The sequence below is a fragment of the Schistocerca cancellata genome, chromosome 9 (genome assembly GCF_023864275.1).
Source record: "Schistocerca cancellata isolate TAMUIC-IGC-003103 chromosome 9, iqSchCanc2.1, whole genome shotgun sequence".
NCBI lineage: Eukaryota > Metazoa > Arthropoda > Insecta > Orthoptera > Acrididae > Schistocerca > Schistocerca cancellata.
In genome coordinates, this window is record NC_064634.1 from 290,026,915 (window position 1) to 290,047,654 (window position 20,740).

At 44.5% G+C, this 20,740-nt stretch overlaps 1 protein-coding gene across 1 annotated transcript in view; it reads left to right on the forward strand.

Annotated features, from left to right (window-relative positions):
• Nucleotides 1–19,232: 19,232 nt before the first annotated feature.
• Nucleotides 19,233–20,740, forward strand: part of LOC126101360 (aminopeptidase N) — a 360,940-nt gene continuing 359,432 nt past the window's right edge. The window contains exons 1-2 of the mRNA XM_049912028.1: nucleotides 19,233–19,268; nucleotides 19,395–19,564. Of these exons, the coding sequence (XP_049767985.1) occupies nucleotides 19,233–19,268; nucleotides 19,395–19,564 (206 nt within the window). The remainder of the gene's footprint in view (nucleotides 19,269–19,394; nucleotides 19,565–20,740) is intronic.

Genomic DNA, 20,740 nt, shown 5'->3' on the forward strand with positions numbered 1-20,740 from the left:
ATACGTGGTGACTGTTCTTTCGGACCTTCAGTTTACGTAAGGCACATAAAGCTAGGATCCTCAATAGGCTAGAAATGACAGAACATGGTCAGTAACTGACTGGTGGAACGTCATATGGTCTGACAAATCAAGGTTTTGCCTATATACAAATGACACACATCGTCGAGTGCGCCGAAGGCCAAATGAGGCACTTCGTCCAGGTCAGGTGCAAGTCAGAGGTGGGTCTGTGATTGGGCCCACACTCCGAGGTGACCATTAACATGAAGAAGCATGTTTATTTAATCGTTGTGAATGATCAGTTTTTGCCTCTCGGTCAACAACTCGATGGTGAGTCTACTGTCGATACCCCTATTTTTCAAGACAACAGTAAAGTTCATCAGGTTGGAAGAAAATATGGCTGATTTGCTGAAGGCTCCCTCATCCTATTACGTCTCGATTGGCCTGTAAAACCACCTGACCTGAACACGATAGAAAATTCTTGGGACATGTTGGAACAGCAGGTAAAACTCCGACATCAGCATCCCCGCAATTTGGTGAAAATACACGATCAGCTTCAAAGCGAGTGGCTTAACACAGATGAGATGTACCTGCACATCCTCGTGGACTCACTTCCTAAATGAATTCAGACGTTTATGAAGTACATGGGCGGGATTACACGGTATTAAACGATGCTTGTAATGATTTCTCTAAAGGTGACTATTTTTTGTCCGTCGAGCTAACTTGCAGCTATATTGATGAGTCAAATGGCGCAGTATGAATGATGGGAAAAAACAGCGTAAAAAATATGGAACGCCCCTCGTAAATTGTCAAGTGCGAAGTCATTCGCTTTCTCGTGATGGTCTCTACAAATCTGTTCTCCCAGATCTTTGAGTGCACTTTTGGGTCAGTTTGTGAGACACGTCAGCCGCCCATGTGACCGAGCGGTTCTAGGCGCTTCAGTCCGGAACCGCACTGCTGCTACGGTCGCAGGCTCTAATCCTGCCTCGGGCATGGATATGTGTGATGTCTTTAGGTTAGTTAGGTGTCAGTTGTTCCAAGTCTAGGGGACTGATGACCTCAGATTTAAAGTCCCATATTGCTTAGAGCAATTTTTTTGAGACACGTCAGCCGATACAGCCCCTTCCTTAGGCTGACACGCTCAGCTGCCAGTCGGAGGCGTTATCACACCCACTGCAGGAGTTACAGCCGTTTCGCCTGTGGGCGTCATTAAGCAGTAAACACGGAGAGAAAACAAGGCGGAACGGAACGTCTGCAGAGAGGGCGCGACGCGGCCGGCTTCCCTCTCGCCCGGCCCTGGTTAGTGCTCGGGTCACGTCCTGTTGACAAAAGGGCTAAGCGCAGGCGGGAGGGCAGAGGTGCCCTCTGTCCTCGGCCTACATAAAGAGGTGGCGGCGCCCCCTGCGGAGACGAGACTGGACTCCTGTTTCACTTGTTACGTGCCGGGTCGCATCCCAACGTCCTGCGAGGGGAGTCGCGAGCTCTGTGATATGACTTCTATTGAGTTATACGCGCGTTTTGTTAGTTTAAGATCCATTGCAAGCTCCTTACCTACAATTAAGCGAGTGTCTCAGATGAAACCTGCTATACCAAGCATATCTAAAAATTGGTTCTGATGTAACATAACTGATAGGTAGTGAGCGGGAGCTGGGAGCAGGACTGGCAGGCGACCAAATAAACACCACTCACATTAAGATTTATAAAGATTTTATTGCGTAGGCCACGGCTGCATTGATTTATGTAACCACCCAAATAACATAAATAACTGCCAAAAAATGTACAATAAGACAAAGGTACTGAAAGAACTAGCCATGTCCTTGCGCGAGGTCGTATTATACTTCATTCCTGGTTTCTAGTAGGCGTCGATAAAAAGTATGTAAATGCATTTTCCAGGATTGTGGCGGAGGAACGTATCAATATAACGTGAAACAGGAGTTATAGCTGCCGTTGTGGCCGAGCGGTTCTAGAACTTTCAGTCCGAAAGCGCGCTGCTGCTACGGTCGCAGGTTTGAATCCTGCCTCGGGCATGGATGTTTGTGATGTCCTTAGGTTAGTTAGGTTTAAGTAGTTGTAAGTCTAGGGGACTGATGACCTCAGATTTTAAGTCCCATTGTGCTCAGAGCCATTTTTTACCAGGAGTTATAATGACTGATTTATTATCAAAAAATCAATGTTAAACGATGGCAACCTAAGGCAACATTAACAAGGTAACAAACAATATTAAACAATGGCAACCTGTGCCAACATTAACAAGGTAAAATCATAGACAATAAACAATTTAATGGCAACCTATTTAAGTGTAAACTACAGTTCTATTCCCTTAATGAAGTCGGAGGAAGGCAAAAAAAAAAAAAAAAATGTTCAATGTGTGTGAAATCTTATGGGACTTAACTGCTAAGGTCACCAGTCCCTAAGCTTCCACACTACTTAACCTAAATTATCCTAAGGACAAACACACACACCCATGCCCGAGGGAGGACTCGAACCTCCGCCGGGACCAGCCGCACAGTCCATGACTGCAGCGCCTCCCGCATCGTCCCCTACGCACCTCGGAGTATGAGACCTCATCGTCATCGTCGTCCCTTTATGAACTGTGTTAAGCTCAAATATTTCATTTAATTGGTAGAATTAAAAATGGTTCAAATGGCTCTGAGCACTATGGGAGTTAACATCTGAGGTCATCAGTCGCCAAGAACTTAGAACTAATTAAACCTAACTAACCTAAGGACATCACACACATCCATGCCCGAGGCAGGATTCGAACCTGCGACCGTAGCGGTCGCACTGTTCCAGACTGAAGTGCCTAGAACCGCTCGGCCACACCAGCCGGCTTGGTAGAATTATCACATTGTAGAATTCTTTGTGTCACCAGTGTTTCCACCTGTATAAATTTTATTAATCTTTGGCGCTTAAGAACCACCAGAGAAATTGCCCCGGTTCTCATGCAAAAGCTTTATGTGTCATTTAATGTGCTGGGATATTGTAGTACAGCCAATGGCTCCACGAACTCAGATGGAAGTTGTGTGGGGAAGCGCCTTCGGAACTGGGGGGCTGGCACTCACTTCTTTCTGGACGTATTATGATTTTATTGTAAAGGAAGTGCCGAGAGAGTTTTTTTGAACAGCTTCAATACATATGCAACTCAATAATTAAAATCTCATTTAAATGGAATACTATATTCACATGGATAAAACTGATATACCACAGAAATAGTGACTTTTAGTAGATCACAGATGTATTCTTGTCGTCCTATTAGTTTAAATTCAGGTTTGCATGTGATGCAGCGGTGAGAAATGCTGAAAGCACCGCCAGGCGATGAGGAGGGATGCTCACCGCCTGAAGTCATAATGAGTCGTACCGCGGGTACAAGTTCTGGGAAAATCCGCCCCACGTTCTCCAAGGAATCGCTGGCCACCGGACGGAGGTTGTTGACATGCAGTGCGTCATAGGAAGTCAGGCCACTGTACAGAAACGCATATAACATCTCGCATAGAGAAGCGCCTGGCGAAAACGTTTTACGAGCAGGTTATGGAGTGAGAACTAGCCCTCTTTAGCTGGAACGCACCTTTGTATACGAGATGTCGAAATCTGCCCATTTCCATACAAAAACACAGAAAAGTGGAGATAAACATGCCAGTGATGAATAGCAGACGCTCGATCCTGGGGCTTTGAAATTGTGGGAGGCCACCCAACACTCTGGCTTTGCAGGAAGACAGTGCTCTTTGATGTGAAACGTACATCTATTGGCTAACGTAAACAAACTCTGAGTTAGAACGAGACACTGGATGGTGACGACGTGAGCACCTCATTGGCTGAGGGAAGCGACGGAGAGAGAATGACGTTAGTATTTTCGTTAGACTTTGGTAAAAGACAAGTCATTGGTTAATCAGGTGAAGGAGACGAGTTTTTTAATGAGCAGTTTGATCGGTAGGCGCTCGGAAGATTAGGATCTGAGCCAACCAAATACTATGAGCTACGGGAAACATGGCAATGGAAGAATTCCTTTTACTTCACATTAGATTTGAAATCAGCGGTGCGAAAGTAGAATTTTGAGATCGAGATCAAACTCCGTAGCCTTTGACGCTGACAGCTGCCGCACAGCCTCCTGAGATGATGTGTTGGGAACTTAGAAACATATCAGGCTAACTGACTTTTCATAACTGGGATTCACAGTCATGTAAAATTTTTTGAAAGACATCATGTTTACGCTAGTGACCGTTTAACATTTTATTTCCACTATTGGAATGAGAACGACATATAAATGTGTCAGTGGGTATAAAGTTGACATGGCTTAAAGCCAAAACACCTGCACTTGATAATGGCCTAAGGCCGAAATTGCAATAGTGGAAATAAAAAGTTTAACAGTCACCGGCGTAAACAAGATGTCTTTAAAAAAAATCACTCTAATTTGGACTTAGCCGCTGGTGGGGGTGGTTAATTCCACCAATGATCGATTCCTCATCCACTTTGAACCATCACCTGCAGTACTATAGGCGCTATGGTGAGATCTTGCCACAGATTTGAGATGAGTAGTAGGGAAATTAGAATCAGTCTTCCATACTCTGATTATTTCAAGCTTCATTCTGTCTCTTTCCACGGCCTATGAGGTGCTCACCTGATTACCGTCCAATGTCTCGTTCTAAATCAGAGAGCTGTACGTTCCACATCAAAGAACACTGGCTTTCTGCAAAGTCAGAGTGTCAGGTGGTCTCTAGCAATTTCAAAGCCCCAGGATCGATCGTCTCCTATTCAGCACTGTTATCTTCACTTTTCTGTGTTTATTCCGGGAAAATGGCCAGTTTTCGACATCTCGCACACAAAGCTATGTTCCAGCTTGTAAAACGTTTTCGCCAGGCTCTTCTCTATGGGAGATACTACCTGCGTTTCTGTGCAGTGGCCTGACATCCTGTGGCGTTACTGCATGTCAACAGCCTCCGTCCGGTAGACAGTGACCCCTCGGAACACTTGTTGTGGCCCTTCCAAGAACTTGACTCTGCGGTGCGACTCTCTTACCACTTCAGGTTGTGAGCATCCCTGTTCATTGTCTCCCACTGCTTTTAACATTTCTCATTGCTACATCAGCCAAAGTTGTGCTTCCCAGAACACACCAATGTTGTGGACAGATTTCAGAAAGATGATCACTAAGTTCACTTGCTCCTTATATCGGCCATGGTTATACCAAACATGTAAATTTGAATTTGCCGGCCGGAGTGGCCGAGCGGTTCTGGGCGCTCCAGTCTGGAACCGCGCGACCACTACGGTCGCAGGTTCGAATCCTGCCTCGGGCATGGATGTGTGTGATGTCTTTAGGTTAGTTAGGTTTAAGTAGTTCTAAGTTCTAGGGGACTTATGACCACAGCAGTTGAGTCCCATAGTGCTCAGAGCCATTTTTAGCCAAATTTGAATTTAAGCTTATACAGCAGCACGACTACATCAGTTACCTATTGACAGTAGTTAGTTCTATGGTATATCAATATTATACAAGTGATTTAAGTATTCCGTTTAAATAGGAATTTCGTTATTGAGCTGCATATGTGGCGAGACTGTTCCAAAAAGCTGTGTCGTCACGTCCTTTAGAATAAGATGATAATGCGCCCAGGAAGAAGTCAAGTGCCAGACCCCTGTTCTGGAGATGCTTCCCCAAACATCTTCTGGCTGAGTTCGTGGAGCCATTGTCTGTACTACAACATCGCAGCTCATTAGATAACATGTAAAAATTTTGCATAAGAACCGGGGCAATTTCTCTGCTGATTCGTAAGCCCCAAAGATTAATAAAATATAAACAGGTGGGAACACCAGTGACAGAATTCTACAATGTGATAATTCTACCAATTAAATGAAATATTTGAGCTTAACACGGGTTAATAAAAGGAATAAAATTGCAATTTACAGTTTAAATACGGCAACCTGTTGCTTGCAAATATCCAAGAACTTCGTGAAAGCCGTGAAGAAGTTTAAGTTAGATTCAGAATAACTGGCTAGTAAAGATACTCAGAACTCATAATTTTAATAACATCAGTCTTAAAGTGTTGGTTAGAGACCTGACAATCTTAATCAGAAGAATTAAAAACATAAGATAGCATAAATTAAAAGGAGTCTTTAAATATAAAAATAGATAATTTAACTCTTGTAACTTAAAGCGGCAAGTAAGCCGAGAGAAAATTCCAGTTCTCAGACTTGCACTGTCACACAAGGATGGTAAAAATACCTGCAATGATCCTCGCCTGAACCTGCTGAAACAAGGAGCCAAACAAATTTCATGCAGCCAAAGTTGTGCTTCCCAGAACACACCAATGTTGTGGACAGATTTCAGAAAGATGATCACTAAGTTCACTTGCTCCTTATATCGGCCAGGGTTATACCAAGTGGGCCCTGCGCTCTTCCACAGCCACTACATCAGTGCATCCAGCGAGTGCTGGCGACCGATCAAAGCACTTAGCCCACCGTGTATTACAGCCTTCGGCTAGCACGTCCAGTTCATCGTGTAGTTCGACACTGCCACAGTATGCTGCACGTGGCCTTTTTTTTTCTTTATTGTGATTTTGATCACCTTACACAAAGGCGGGCTGTCAGCAGCATAGTACGCCGCTCTTCAGCCTTGAGTTTTACAATAAGTATTACATAGAGGTGGCACAGAGAATACAATCAAAACGGCGGGCAAAAAATGTAGACACTAAAAAAAAAAAACTAAAAACATGGAGCCGTTCACGCTGGACGAGAAATATCACTAACACTAGTTGACACGGTGCACATAACATGGATGATGGCGACGGCACACGTGAACAGTGGTGGCGTGACGGCGAAAGAGCACTAAACACAAACGAAGACACACACACGAGACACTGATGGCGATGATCTCCGGCGCGCGAATGTTCACTGAGCATGTGCGAGTCTGGGGTCCTGCCAAGAGAGGAGGAGGAGGAAGGGGAGTGGGAGAGGGAGAGGGGAGAGCAGAGATGCCATAGGCCAGGGAGGGAGGGGGAGGGAGGAAGGCGAAGGGGAAGCCCGGGGGAAGAGGGTCGGAGGAAGGGGGACAGGGAAAAGGAAAGAGAAGGGAGGGAGGGTGCCTAAAGACAAGGACACAGGAAGTGGGGGGGAGGATCAAAGTTGATAGGAGGGGTAGATGGAGAGGAGGAGGACTTCATCAGGGAGGGGGAGCTGGCGGAAGCCACCTTGGGAGAGGGTAAGGAGGGTGGAGAGATGGAGACCGGGTGGGACGTGGGAATACAGGCGCGGCAGTGGGCAGGGGTGGGAGAGGATGGGTGAGACAAGCGGGTGAGGAGGATCGAGTTTGTGGGAGGTGTACAGGATCCGGAGCCTTTCAAGGAAAAGGAGGAGGTGGGGGAAGGGGATGACATCGTACAGGATCCGCGTGGGGGAGGGGCGATGGATGCGATAGACGAGGCAGAGAGCATGGCGTTCAAGGATTTGGAGGGATTTATAAAAGGTAGGGGGGGGCGGAGATCCAGGCCGGATGGGCATAACAAAGGATAGGGCGGATGAGGGATTTATAGGTGTGGAGGATGGTGGAGGGGTCCAGACCCCACATACGGCCGGAAAGGAGCTTGAGGAGACGGAGTCGGGAGCGTGCCTTGGCTTGGATTGTCCGGCTATGGGGAGTCCAGGAGAGGCGACGGTCGAGGGTGACACCAAGGTACTTAAGGGTGGGAGTGAGGGCGATAGGACGGCCATAGATGGTTAGATAGAAATCAAGGAGGCGGAAGGAAGGTGTGGTTTTGCCTACAATGATCACCTGGGTTTTGGAGGGATTGACCTTGAGCAACCTGCACGTGGCCAGGGTTGACTCTCTTAAATACTCGACTGCGAGACTGAAAACAGACTGAATCCAATGGGGGCGGCAACTGCCTTCAAGCTTGCCAGGCGAACAGGCAGCGCCGTCTCGGGAGATGCTCCCAAATCATTGGTTTGTAAATTTTAAAATAGCTATGACATTGCTTCTAGGAGTTATAACGATAAATGTGGGTTGCAGCAGTATGTAATTCATACATCAACACTGCACCTCCTGTTATCTATTGAACGCACCCCACGTTTTTCATTATAAATCTTACAATTATTGTCATAGTTATCAAAATATTCATAAGCAGAAATTTTGCGGCCTATTGTTATGGTGTTAGGAATCTGTATGGGACTAGGAGAAAGTATTTTATAATTTTTGGTCCGATTTAAAACGCGTTATGATAAAAATTTATTTTTATTTAAAAAATTATTACTCACGTGGTGGCCATGTAATAATGGGCGTTTATAAATTAGTTACACAAAAGTAACCTTTAACTGTGAAAAAGGTAAATAATTTACAGAAATATTTATTGCAGCACAGTAACCAGTATATCTTCAAGTTTTAGTTACAAATGTTCATTGTAGTTACCTTTTCCAACGCGACAAATATCCCATCTGTAATCAGTTTCTTGCCAAGTATTATGATGCGAGCCTTGATGTACAGTGGCAACTGCTTGTGCTTTTATAAAACGATTGTGACAATTAATAACAGTTTGCCTTTGAGATGGTAGCTTACAATCTTTACTCCTGAATTGTCTCTAAACTATAGTAGCGGATTAAAACTGCGTGCTGGACCGAGATTCGAACTCGGGACCTTTGCCTTTAGCGGGTAAGTGCTCTACCATCTGAGCCACCCAAGCACGACTGACGCCCCGTCCTCACAGCTTTACTTCTGCCAGTAGCTCGTCTCCTACTTCGCAAGAGAGAACTAGGAGACGAGGTACTGGCGGAAGTAAAGTTGCGAGGACGGGGCGTGAGTCGTGCTTGGGTAGCTCAGATGGTAGAGCACTTGCCCGCGAAAGGCAAAGGTCCCGAGTTCGAGTCTTGGTTCGGCACACAGTTTTAATCTGCCAGGAAGTTTCGTATCAGCGCACACTCAGCTGCAGAGTGAAAATCTCATTCTGTAGTAGCGGATTTGGGTTCATGAAGCCATAAACAACACTGCGCATATTCTGCACCGTTATACGAACCCATGATGACTGTTGGAATAACTCGTTGCGCATGGCACCTGGCAAGGCCGACGGGAACAAACAGTGTTTGGCGGGAATAAAACTTGGAGATATACTGCATTCAGTGCTATAGGACATATTTCTCTAACTTATCTACCCGTTTCAGAATTGAGGGTTACTTTGTATAACTAATTTATGAATACCCTTCATACTCTGTCAGTTTTTGGAGGCTAGAATCATATGATCCGTGCTATTATACTGTAGTTGCTATTTGCAGCTTCTGAGTTTGCGCCATGGCGGCACCCTCTCGCCCCATGCGGACCAGCAACGGCCACTCGGCCGGGAAAGATCACTCGCACTAACCTTTCAGGGAAACTGCTGCCCATATGACAGACGGCTTACTATGTGACACATAACCCCTCTATAGAAGAGGCTGACGTATCATTTGGCGGTCAGACACGCCACCCCCTCTCGAGCTATGCCCATCTATCTCGGGAGTCACGCCATGTCACCCGGGAAGCCATAAACGCCGTCTGCCATCTCCCACAGTCTGTGTCGGCTCGGAAACTGGTTGAGATGGGCATGCATTCGCCGATAGCAGCAGTTAGTTTCGGATTTTAAACCCACTGCCACTGATAACTGGCAAAACTCGTCTACAGTCGTCGGCGGTTAGGATGTTCTTACATCCAACGTTCTTAAGCCTAATTACGAGGCTGTCAGTGGTACACCATTCCTTATAGACATGTTGTTCAAATGGCTCTAAGCACTCTGAGGTCATCAGTCCGCTAGACTTAGAACTACGTAAACCTAACTAACCTGAGGACAACACACACATCCATGCCCGAGGCAGGATTCGAACCTGGGACCGCAGCAGCCGCTTGGTTCTGGAGGGAAGTGCCTAGAGCCGCTCGGCCACAGTGGCCGGCCAGACACTTTGTACAGCCCCCATCAATACACTAATAAATCGAATAACTTCATTCACGGTGCGGTCATGGACAAGTCCAAAGACGACAGCTCCTTTCTGCCATTCTGTTCCGTCTCTCCAACGACCCATCCTACTGGGCTGATTTCATACAAACTACTGCGACATACGCTTATCTCTCATGATTTGGGTCTTACGTTAGCTGTGGAGGGTAACACTATCGCTTGTTCCACGTAATTACAACTCTCCAAATGACCGCAGCTTTCTCTCGTGGGGCGAGGGGGGGGGGGGGGGGGGGGTGACGATTAATATTTTGTCCTGTGAGATTATGATGCATGACTTACACTAACGTGTCATCATCAGTAGCAACAGCAGTTTTCTGCAACGTTAGCAGGCCCTTTCCGTCTCTATTTCTGGTGTTCCATCGCTTTTTTCTTTTTTTTTAACGCTGCCGTATATGCTAACGTTCAGCACATAATTCGGGATGTGACACTTTTCCACGGTCGTCTTCTCCACCCTTTTACCTACCCTACTGTTATTTTTATTTCATTCAGTAATGAAAGAGTTATCATGCTGAAGGGGCCAAGTAACGAAATGTGTTTTCTATGTTATTCAGAATAAACTTCATTCAAATAACGTGAACATAAGTTTGCACCAAGTCCCCATTAACACTTGCTCATTCACTTTAGGCAAGCGAGTTATCACTTGACATGATCCAAAAATAAGAAATGAATACTGGCTTTTCTAAATAAATTTGTACTGAAATGCTATACGGTCTAAGTCCACCAAATAAGTTTTGTAATATTTCTATCGCTAGTAAACATTTTACCTTTCTGTCTTCGTACAATTCACTGTAAAACCGTAGGTAGGTACTCTATCGTACTTTTGACCTCTCTTTTCTTCTCTGAAGACAATTGTTTTGTATCAGCATCCTCAATGAATGTGATAGTTTCGAAATCTTCACTTCACCACACTTTTTTCAACACTCCTTTTAGAGGTAGACAACAGTCTTGTGTTACAACTTTCCTTAATTGAATCCAGTTGATACTGCCTCCAGTTTCTTTCACTGACGCTTTTTCAAATTAAAATATATGTTTATGAGCCGTCTGATTTTCCAGTCCGCTGTCTTTTCCCTGATTACTATTGCAAGATTATCCCAAGCCACATTTTCAACGGCCCTTTCCAGGTGTATACAAACATGTCTAAGCCTCTCCTCTTCTAAATAAACGTGCCTCCCAGAATTCGCAAGAGTCCTAATTACACCATTTGCTCGTGTATTCCATTTAAAACAAAAGTGCTCATCGTTCAACAATGTATAGACGTCCAAACTAAATTACTCATGAGGATGTAAATGAAAGTTATATTTATTTAGGTAGGTCAACGTAAACAACGTAACCCTTTCTGCAGAGTTAAAGAAAATAGCTTATTTAGCTGTTTTCCGGATTGATATAGCAATACGTTATAGGTTTTTCAAAGGAATATTATTTTTTATATTATGTTGCTGAGGTATTATAATTCAATTTATACAGTGAGACAGGAGGTAGTGCGGAGACTAGATACAGTGGAGACATAAGATATAAGATTGGCAACTGAGACATGTTTGAGAAGATATTATTTCAACACAGTCTGTACAGTCATTCAAATGAGTTTGAAATGAAGATCCCACTGAGCCTCTTATTAGGTGAAATGTATTGAACGAACATTTTTGGATAAAGAGCCTCTAAGTCATGAAATACAAGAGTAGACTAAGAATGTGGATAACGTACTTTGCTTGTTTACAGGTGCCAGCAGACATTTGAGTAAATTTTTTCAACGTTTGAATTTACACCACACTAAAATTAAGTTTACCGTGGTATTGGGAGGGGACTCTATCAACTTCTTAGTCCTCACCATTGATTTAGTAAGTAACAGCGTTTGTCTAGAATATACAGGAAAGTACCCTCAACGGACACAGTAATACTGGCCAGTTTCCAGCATCCTATAACGTACAAATATGCAGCCTCCCATTCCATGGTGCACCGCCTATACTATCTATACCACAAACCAAATCCTATTTTGAAAATGAATTGAAAATAATTGAGGAAATAGCATACAGAAATGAGTGCAGTTCTGCCCTAATCTACTGCATACTCAGCAAAAGAAAAAAAGAAATAGAGCTTTTTACACTAGGAATACTGTTGCCCACAGGTAAGACTCCATCTTTAGAAAAGAGTGAAATTTATAGGAATTCCTGCAATCTGCGTGGCAAATTTTATGTAGGTCAATCGGGTAGGGCTATAACTACTAGACGGACTGAGCGTGAAAGGAATTGGAGACTAAAAAAGAAAGGTTTCACGTTTGATGAACACGTTCTGAATAAAACACATTCATATTAAATGTGGTATTCTCCATAGAGAAATTAAAGGCATAAAATTAACTTTACTCGTAATTCAGGTCATTAATAAATACCAATCAAAGAATCCTGACCTGATCCTTAATGAGCAAACACAGTTCCATGAATCACCCTTCCTAAGTTAGCAGCAGCCAGTAATTATTTCGCTCACCATTGGATAATATGCTTGTTATAACTATTCCACAGCCATATTCAATAGACTGCTTTCTCCCCTATGCCCCCCTCTCATTCCTTTTCTCGGTATGTTCATCACATTTACCAGTTTGTCCACATAACACAGAAGTAGGTGCTGGTACTCCCTTGTGCAACATATATCGCTTGTACATTCATGTGCTTTTAATCTTTGAATATACTGTAAGATAAGATTTATTTGTTCAAAATCTCTTCGTATATTACATTATGTTTGTGGTTTATATCGATATAGTCATAAAAGTAACATATTTTTGTACAACCGTGAACTCTCGCTGAAGTTGTGTGGACTATCTGTTTAGTATTAAGTAACCTGACGATGAACTAAGAAGCCGAAAGCCGGTTCATAACAAGCAATTAAATAAATAGTATTGTGCAACACCAATGCTTTGTATTCAGGTTTTTAATTCATTTTATATCTAACAAATTTAGATAGCTAGAAACGTTCAAAGTTCCGAGGATCGATGCAATACGTTGCACATAATTGGTTGTGTGCAGCCGGATGTTTTGGTGGTGTAATGCTTATTTAAGGTGAGGTGTTCAAGCGAATGCCCATTTTGTTGTATGTAAACTCAGTGCCGCTTCTAAAAGATCTGTGGACGATCTGTAAGGTTTCTGGTGTCACAGAGCGACAAGCTTCCTCAATGAGCTATCTAAATCATATTCGGTTAGACTGTAGAATGTGTCCTTACTTTGACTATCACACGCAAAGCAGGTCGACACGCACAAACAAACGACTTTCACTCTCCCAGAGATATCGACGTGGAATAAACATGGCAACATGCAATGAATACGCTGACATGTTGCTGATGCTCAGCGAATGCCAGCACGACACTAACGAAGCAACCATGCATTATGCCCTGAGATATAATGGTCCATAAGACATTCAGAAGGCGCAATGAGGTTTGCATTCAGGAAAACGGGTACTCGTTTGAACACCTCGCTTTAAATGAACATTGCACCACCAGAACAGCCGTCTGCACACAGCCAGTTACGTGTAACACGTCGCATCCACCCTTGATACCTTGAACGTTTCTAAGTCCTTAGAAAAATGTATTGCAAATTTGATTTGGACCGATTGTACACTGTTGGTTTAAACACATCAAATATATGATAGAAAAAATAACGTTCCATTTAAAAAGTACGGATCATCGCCGTCTCTCTTTACTCTGATACTACGTAAGAGTGTATTGGCAAGCCTCTTGACGACTCAGCTGTCTTAGGCATGGTGACCACCTTACTGCACTCCCATCCTGGTCAAGCTCGTAATCTGGTCTATCCATCGCAATGGTGCACGTCCTCTAGGTCTTCGACCATCGATTTTTGTCTCTATGATTGTTTTTTTCCATTGCCTCTTGCCTTCTGCCAATGTGCCCAAAATATTTCAAATGATTTTGGTTGACAAGGGTCGACAGACTAGTTCTAATGCCGAGCTGCCTCAGGATCGATTCATGATGTCCATGGTATTCGAAGTAATCTTCTACAGCACCACAATTCCAGAGCATCAATCTTGTGACGATCCGCTGACTTCATCGTCCAAGCTTTTGCTATATAGGTCACGATACCGAATACTGGAGTACGGCCGAGGGTGAGCTTCGCTGTTCAATTTCTCGCAGTTGAAGTGCGCGTAGGGATCTCATGCTCGCAATCTTCAGTATCAGTGACAAAAGATCCTACATACCTCGATGCGACTGATGGCCTCGTAGACAGGAATTTTTGTGATGTCAGGTCAGTAGCCATTAGGGCAATCTACAGTCATCACTTTGGTCATTTTGTTGTTAATGATCATATTTTCTGATTCGTTCAGCCAGGCTTCGCGTGATGGTATCCAGTTGCTGTTCATCTGTCTGAGTTATCACAGTGTCAGTTGCATATCTGAGATTGTTAATCTGTCTGCCACCTACAACGATGCCGTCAGACTAGTCTTCAGGAATCTCCCTCACCATGTGCTCACTATTTACATTAAACATAGTGGACACAAAATGGCATTAGTTGAAAAGATGACTGAGAAGGTGTTATTATTGATCCTTACTGTCGCTGTGTTGGAAAAGTACAGGTGCTGGCTCAGGAATAGCAGGAACCTCGGCGTACGCATCTCGATGAAGACAGTCCATAGCTTTGATAGGTTCATCTTGTCGAAAGCTTCCTTGTAATCAACGAAGCAAACTGACATCATGATATTAATTCCCTTGCCTTCTCTATGAGCTGCCGAATGTTTTGGATCTCCTCGCGCGTTCCCTTGCCTGGAATAAATATAGTTTGTTTATAACTGAGGAAGTAAAGTCTTCGGCCTCTCGTTCAATATAGTGAGCATTAATTTACTGGTGTCATAGATAAGAGCCACGTTTCGATAGTTTTCACAGTCAAGTGGAGGACCTTTCTTGAACAGTGGTATGAAAAAGGAATAGCACCATTGGTCTGGCCAATTTCCAACTAGCACGATCAGACATAGCCTTGCAGAATGTCCACACCCGTTACCCGTGTATTTTAGGAACACCGAAGTAATTACACCGTGGCTTAGTGCCCTCTGTTTCTGCAACTTTTTCAGTGCATGTTCCACTTCTTCTCTAAGAATTACTGGTTTCCTGTCTGCTTCGCTGTCTGTTGTGTGCTGGTACCCTGACACTAAATTCTCAGCGAGCAGAATGACGCAATATTCTCTCCATAATTTGGCGATACCTGTTGCGTCTTATTTTACTAGTGGGCCATCCAACTCCTTAAAGGTTGAAACCTCCTGGCAGATTAAAACTGTGTGCCGGACCGAGACTCGAATTCGGGACCTTTGCCTTTCGTGGGAAAGTGCTCTACCATCTGAGCTAGCCAAGCAGGACACACGCCCCGTCCTCACAGCTTTACTTCTGCCAGTACCTCGTCTCCTACCTTCCAAACTTTACAGAAGCTCTCCTGCGAACCTTGCAGAACTAGCACTCGAAAAAGAAAGGATATTGCTGAGACATGGCTTAGCCTCAGCTTGGGGGATGTTTCCAGAACGAGATTTTCACTCTGCAGCGGAGTTCGAGTCTCGGTAACAGCACAAAGTTTTAATCTGCCAGGAAGTTTCATATCAGCGTACACTCCACTGCAGAGTGAATATATCATTCCTTGTTGTTGTTGTTGTTGTTGTTGTTGTTGTTGTGGTCTTCAGTCCTGAGACTGGTTTGATGCAGCTCTCCATGCTACTCTATCCTGTGCAAACTCCTTCATCTCCCAGTACCTACTACAACCTACATCCCTCTGAATCTGCTTAATGTATTCATCTCTTGGTCTCCCTCTACGATTTTTACCCTCCACGCTGCCCTCCAGTACTAAATTGGTGATCCCTTGATGCCTCAGAACATGTCCTACCAACCGATCCCTTCTTCTAGTCAAGTTGTGCCACAAACTTCTCCTCTCCCCAATTCTATTCAATACCTCCTCATTAGCTATGTGCTCTACCCATCTAATCTTCAGCATTCTTCTGTAGCGCCACATTTCGAAAGCTTCTATTCTCTTCTTGTCCAAACTATTTATCGTCCATGTTTCACTTCCATACATGGCTACACTCCATACAAATACTTTCAGAAATACCTTCCTGACACTTAAATCTATATTCGATGTTAACAAATTTCTCTTCTTCAGAAACGCTTTCCTTGCCATTGCCAGTCTACATTTTACATCCTCTCTACTTCGACCATCATCAGTTATTTTGCTCCCCAAATAGCAAAACTCCTTTACTACTTTAAGTGTCTCATTTCCTAATCTAATACCCTATCACCCGACTTAATTCGACTACATTCCATTATTCTCGTTTTGCTTTTGTTGATGTTCATCTTACATCCTCCTTTCAAGAAACTGTCTATTCCGTTCAACTGCTCTTCCAAGTCCTTTGCTGTCTCTGACAGAATTACAATGTCATCGGCGAACCTCAAAGTTTTTATTTCTTCTCCATGGATTTTAATACCTACTCCGAATTTTTCATTTGTTTCTTTCACTGCTTGCTCAATATACAGATTGAATAACACCGGGGAGAGGCTACAACCCTGTCTCACTCCCTTCCCAACTACTGCTTCCCTTTCATGTCCCTCGACTCTTATAAATGCCACCTGGTTTCTGTACAAATTGTAAATAGCCTTTCGCTCACTGTATTTTACCCCTGCCACCTTCAGAATTTGAAAGAGAGTATTCCAGTCAACATTGTCAAAAGCTTTTTCTAGGTCTGCGAATGCTAGAAACGTAGGTTTGCCTTTCCTTAATCTAGCTTCTAAGATACGTCGTAGGGTCAGTATTGCCTTACGTGTTCCAATATTTCTACGGAATCCAAACTGATCTTCCCCGAGGTCGGCTTTTACTAGTTTTTCAATTCGTCTGTAAAGAATTTGCGTTAGTATTTTGCAGCCGTGACTTATTAAACTGATAGTTCGGTGATTTTCATACCTGTCAACACCTGCTTTCTTTGGGATTGGAATTATTATATTCTTCTTGAAGTCTGAGGGTATTTCGCCTGTCTCATACATCTTGCTCACCAGATGGTAGAGTTTTCTCAGGACTGGCTCTCCCAAGGCTGTCAGTAGTTCTAATGGAATGTTGTCTACTCCCGGGGCCTTGTTTCGACTCAGGTCTTTCAGTGCTCTCTCAAACTCTTCACGCAGTATCGTATCTCCCATTTCATCTTCATATACATTCTCTTCCATTTCCATAATATTGTCCTCAAGTACATCTCCCTTGTATAGACCCTCTATATACTCCTTCCACCTTTCTGCTTTCCCTTCTTTGCTTAGAACTGGGTTTCCATCAAAGCTCTTGATATTCATGCAAGTTGTTCTCCTTTCTCCAAAGGTCTTTTTAATTTTCCTGTAGGCAGTATCTATCTTACCCCTAGTGAGATAAGCCTCTACATCCTTACATTTGTCCTCTAGCCATCCCTGCTTAGCCATTTTGCACTTCCTGTCGACATCATTTTTGAGACGTTTGTATTCCTTTTTGCCTGTTTCGTTTACTGCATTTTTATATTTTCTTCTTTCATCAGATAAATTCAATATTTCTTCTGTTACCCAAGGATTTCTACTAGCCCTCGTCTTTTTACCTATTTGATCCTCTGCTGCCTTCACTATTTCATCTCTTAAAGCTAGCCATTCTTCTTCTACTGTATTTCTTTCCTCCATTCCTGTCAATTGTTTCTTTATGCTCTCCCTGAAACTCTGTACAATCTTCATCTACATCTACATTTATACTCCGCAAGCCACCCAACGGTGTGTGGCGGAGGGCACTTTACGTGCCACTGTCATTATCTCCCTTTGGTTTAGTCAGTTTATCCGGGTCCCATCTACTTAAATTCCCACCTTTTTGCAGATTCTTCAGTTTTAATGTACAGTTCATAACCAATAGATTGTGGTCCGAGTCCACATCTCCCCTGGAAATGTCTTACAATTTAAAACCTGATTCCTAAATCTCTGTCTTACCATTATATAATCTATCCGATACCTTTTAGTATCTCCAGGGTTCTTCCATGTATACAACCTTCTCTCATGATTCTTAAACTAAGTGTTAGCTATCATTAAGTTATGCTCTGCGAAAAATTCCACCAGGCGGCTTCCTCGTTCATTTCTAAGCCCCAATCCATATTCACCTACTATGTTTCCTTCTTTCCTTTTTCCTACTCTTGAATTCCAGTCACCCATGACTATTAAATTTTCGTCCCCCTTCACTACCTGAATAATTTCTTTTATCACATCATACATTTCATAAATTTCTTCGTCATCTGCAGAGCTAGTTGGCATATAAACTTGTACTACTGTAGTAGGCGTGGGCTTCGTGTTTATCTTGGCCACAGTAATGCGTTCACTATGCTGTTTGTAGTAGCTTACCCGCACTCCTATTTTTTTTATTCATTATTAAACCGACTCCTGCATTACCCCTATTTGACTTTGTATTTATAACCCTGTAGCCACCTGACCAAGAGTCTTCTTCCTCCTGCCACCGAACTTCACTAATTCCCACTGTATCTAACTTTAACCTATCCATTTCCCTTTTTAAATTTTCTAACCTACCTGCCCGATTAAGGGATCTGACATTCCACGCTCCGATCCGTCGAACGCCAGTTTTCTTTCTCCTGATAATGACGTCCTACTGAGTAGTCCGCGCCCGGAGATCCTAACGGGGGACTATTTTACCTCCGGAATATTTTACCCAAGAGGACGCAATCATCATTTAACCACACAGTAAAGCTGCAGGCCCTCGGGAAAAATTACGACCGTAGTTTCCCCTTGCTTTCAGCCGTTCGCAGTACCAGCACAGCAAGGCCGTTTTGGTTAATGTTACAAGGCTGATCAGTCAATCATCCAGACTGTTGCCCCTGCAACTATTGAAAAAGCTGCTGCCCCTCTTCAGGAACCACACGTTTTATATTCTTCTTGAAGTCTGAGGGTATTTCGCCTATCTGATACATCTTGCTCAGCAGATGATAGAGTTTTGTCAGGACTGGCTCTCCCAAAGCTGTCAGTAGTTCTAATGGAATGTTGTCTTCTCCTGAGGCCTTGTTTCGACTCAGGTCTTTCAGTGCTCTGTCAAACTCTTCAGGCAATATCATATCTCCTATTTCATCTTCATCTATATCCTCTGCCGATTCCATAATACTGTCCTCAGTTACATCGCCCTCAAAGGTTGTGAAATTTACTGTATTGCCTTCGTGACTTTAAGAGGGCGAAACAGAAATTATCGAAGTGCAGCATCTGTATGTGTTAGATGGTGTCTTAACTGAAGCGACGCTCTCGTGTGCGCAGGGCAGGTGATGGACGGCGGCAGCGAGCTGGGGGTGGCGCCCAAGGCGGGCGCGGGGCCGTGCTCGGGGCGCGGGCCGCGCGCGTCGCGGCGCTGCCTGCTGGTGGTGGCGGGGGCGGCGGTGGCGGCGCTGGTGGTGGTGGCCGTGGTGACGCGCCACGTCACGCTGCAGCAGTGCGCCTCCGCCGCGGGCGGCAGCGGGGCCGGCGCCGCAGACTCTGCCCCCGGCAGCGCGGCCGCGCACGCGCACGGCGGAGGCGCCAAGCGCCTGGTGCGCGACGTGCGGCTGCCCGCCGCGCTGCGACCCATCTCCTACACCATCACCATCGTGCCCTTCATCTGGTGAGTCACTGAGACGTGGAGCCGTCGCAGTACGGGGCGCCTAGATGCACGTGTCCTCCGGCATTATGCGGCACAATTTTATGTACACTACTGGCCATTAAAACTGCTACACCGAGAAGAAATGCAGATGATAAACGGGTATTCACTGGACAAATATATTATACTACAACTGACATGTGATTACATTTTCACGCAATTTGGGTGCATAGATCCTGAGAAATCAAAACCCAGAACAACCATCTCTGGCCGTAATAACGACCTTGATACGCCTGGGCATTGAGTCAGAGCTTGGATGGCGTGTACAGGTACAGCTGCCCATGCAGCTTCAGCACGATACCACTGTTCATCAAGAGTAGTGACTGGCGTATTGTGACGAGCTAGTTGCTCGGCCACCATTGACCAGACATTTTCAATTGGTGAGAGATCTGGAGAATGTGCTGGCCAGGGCACCAGTCGAACATTTCTGTATCCAGAAAGGGCCGTACAGAACCTGCAAGATGCGGTCGTGCATTGTCCTGATAAAATGTAGGGTATCGCAGGGATGGAATTAAGGGTAGAGCCACGGGTCGTAACACACCTGAAATGTAACGTCCACTGTTCAAAGTGCCGTCAATACGAACAAGAGGTGACCGAGACGCGTAAGTAATTGCACCCCATACTATTACCCCGGATGATATGCCAGTATGGCGATGACGAATACCCGCTTCCTATGCCCGTTTACCGCGATGTCGCCAAACACCGATGCGACCATCATGGTGATGTAAACAGAACCTGGATTCATCCGAAAAAATGACGTTTTGCCATTTGTGCACTCAGTTCGTCGTTGAGTACACCGTCGCAGGCGCTTCTCTTTGTGATGCAGCGTCAAGGGTAACCACAGCCATTGTCTCCGAGCTGATAGTCCATGCTGCTGCAAACGTCGTCGAACTGTTCGTGCCGGCCGCGATGGTCTAGCGGTTCTAGGCGCTCGGTTCGGAGCCGCGCGACTGCTACAGCCGGAGGTTCGAATCCTGCCTCGGGCATGGATGTGTGTGATGCCCTTAGGTTAGTTAGGTTTAATTAGTTCTAAGTTCTAGGGACTGATGACCGTAGATGTTAAGTCCCATAGTGCTCAGAGCCATTTGAACCATTTTGAATTGTTCGTGCAGATGGATGTTGTCTTGCAAACGTCCCCAT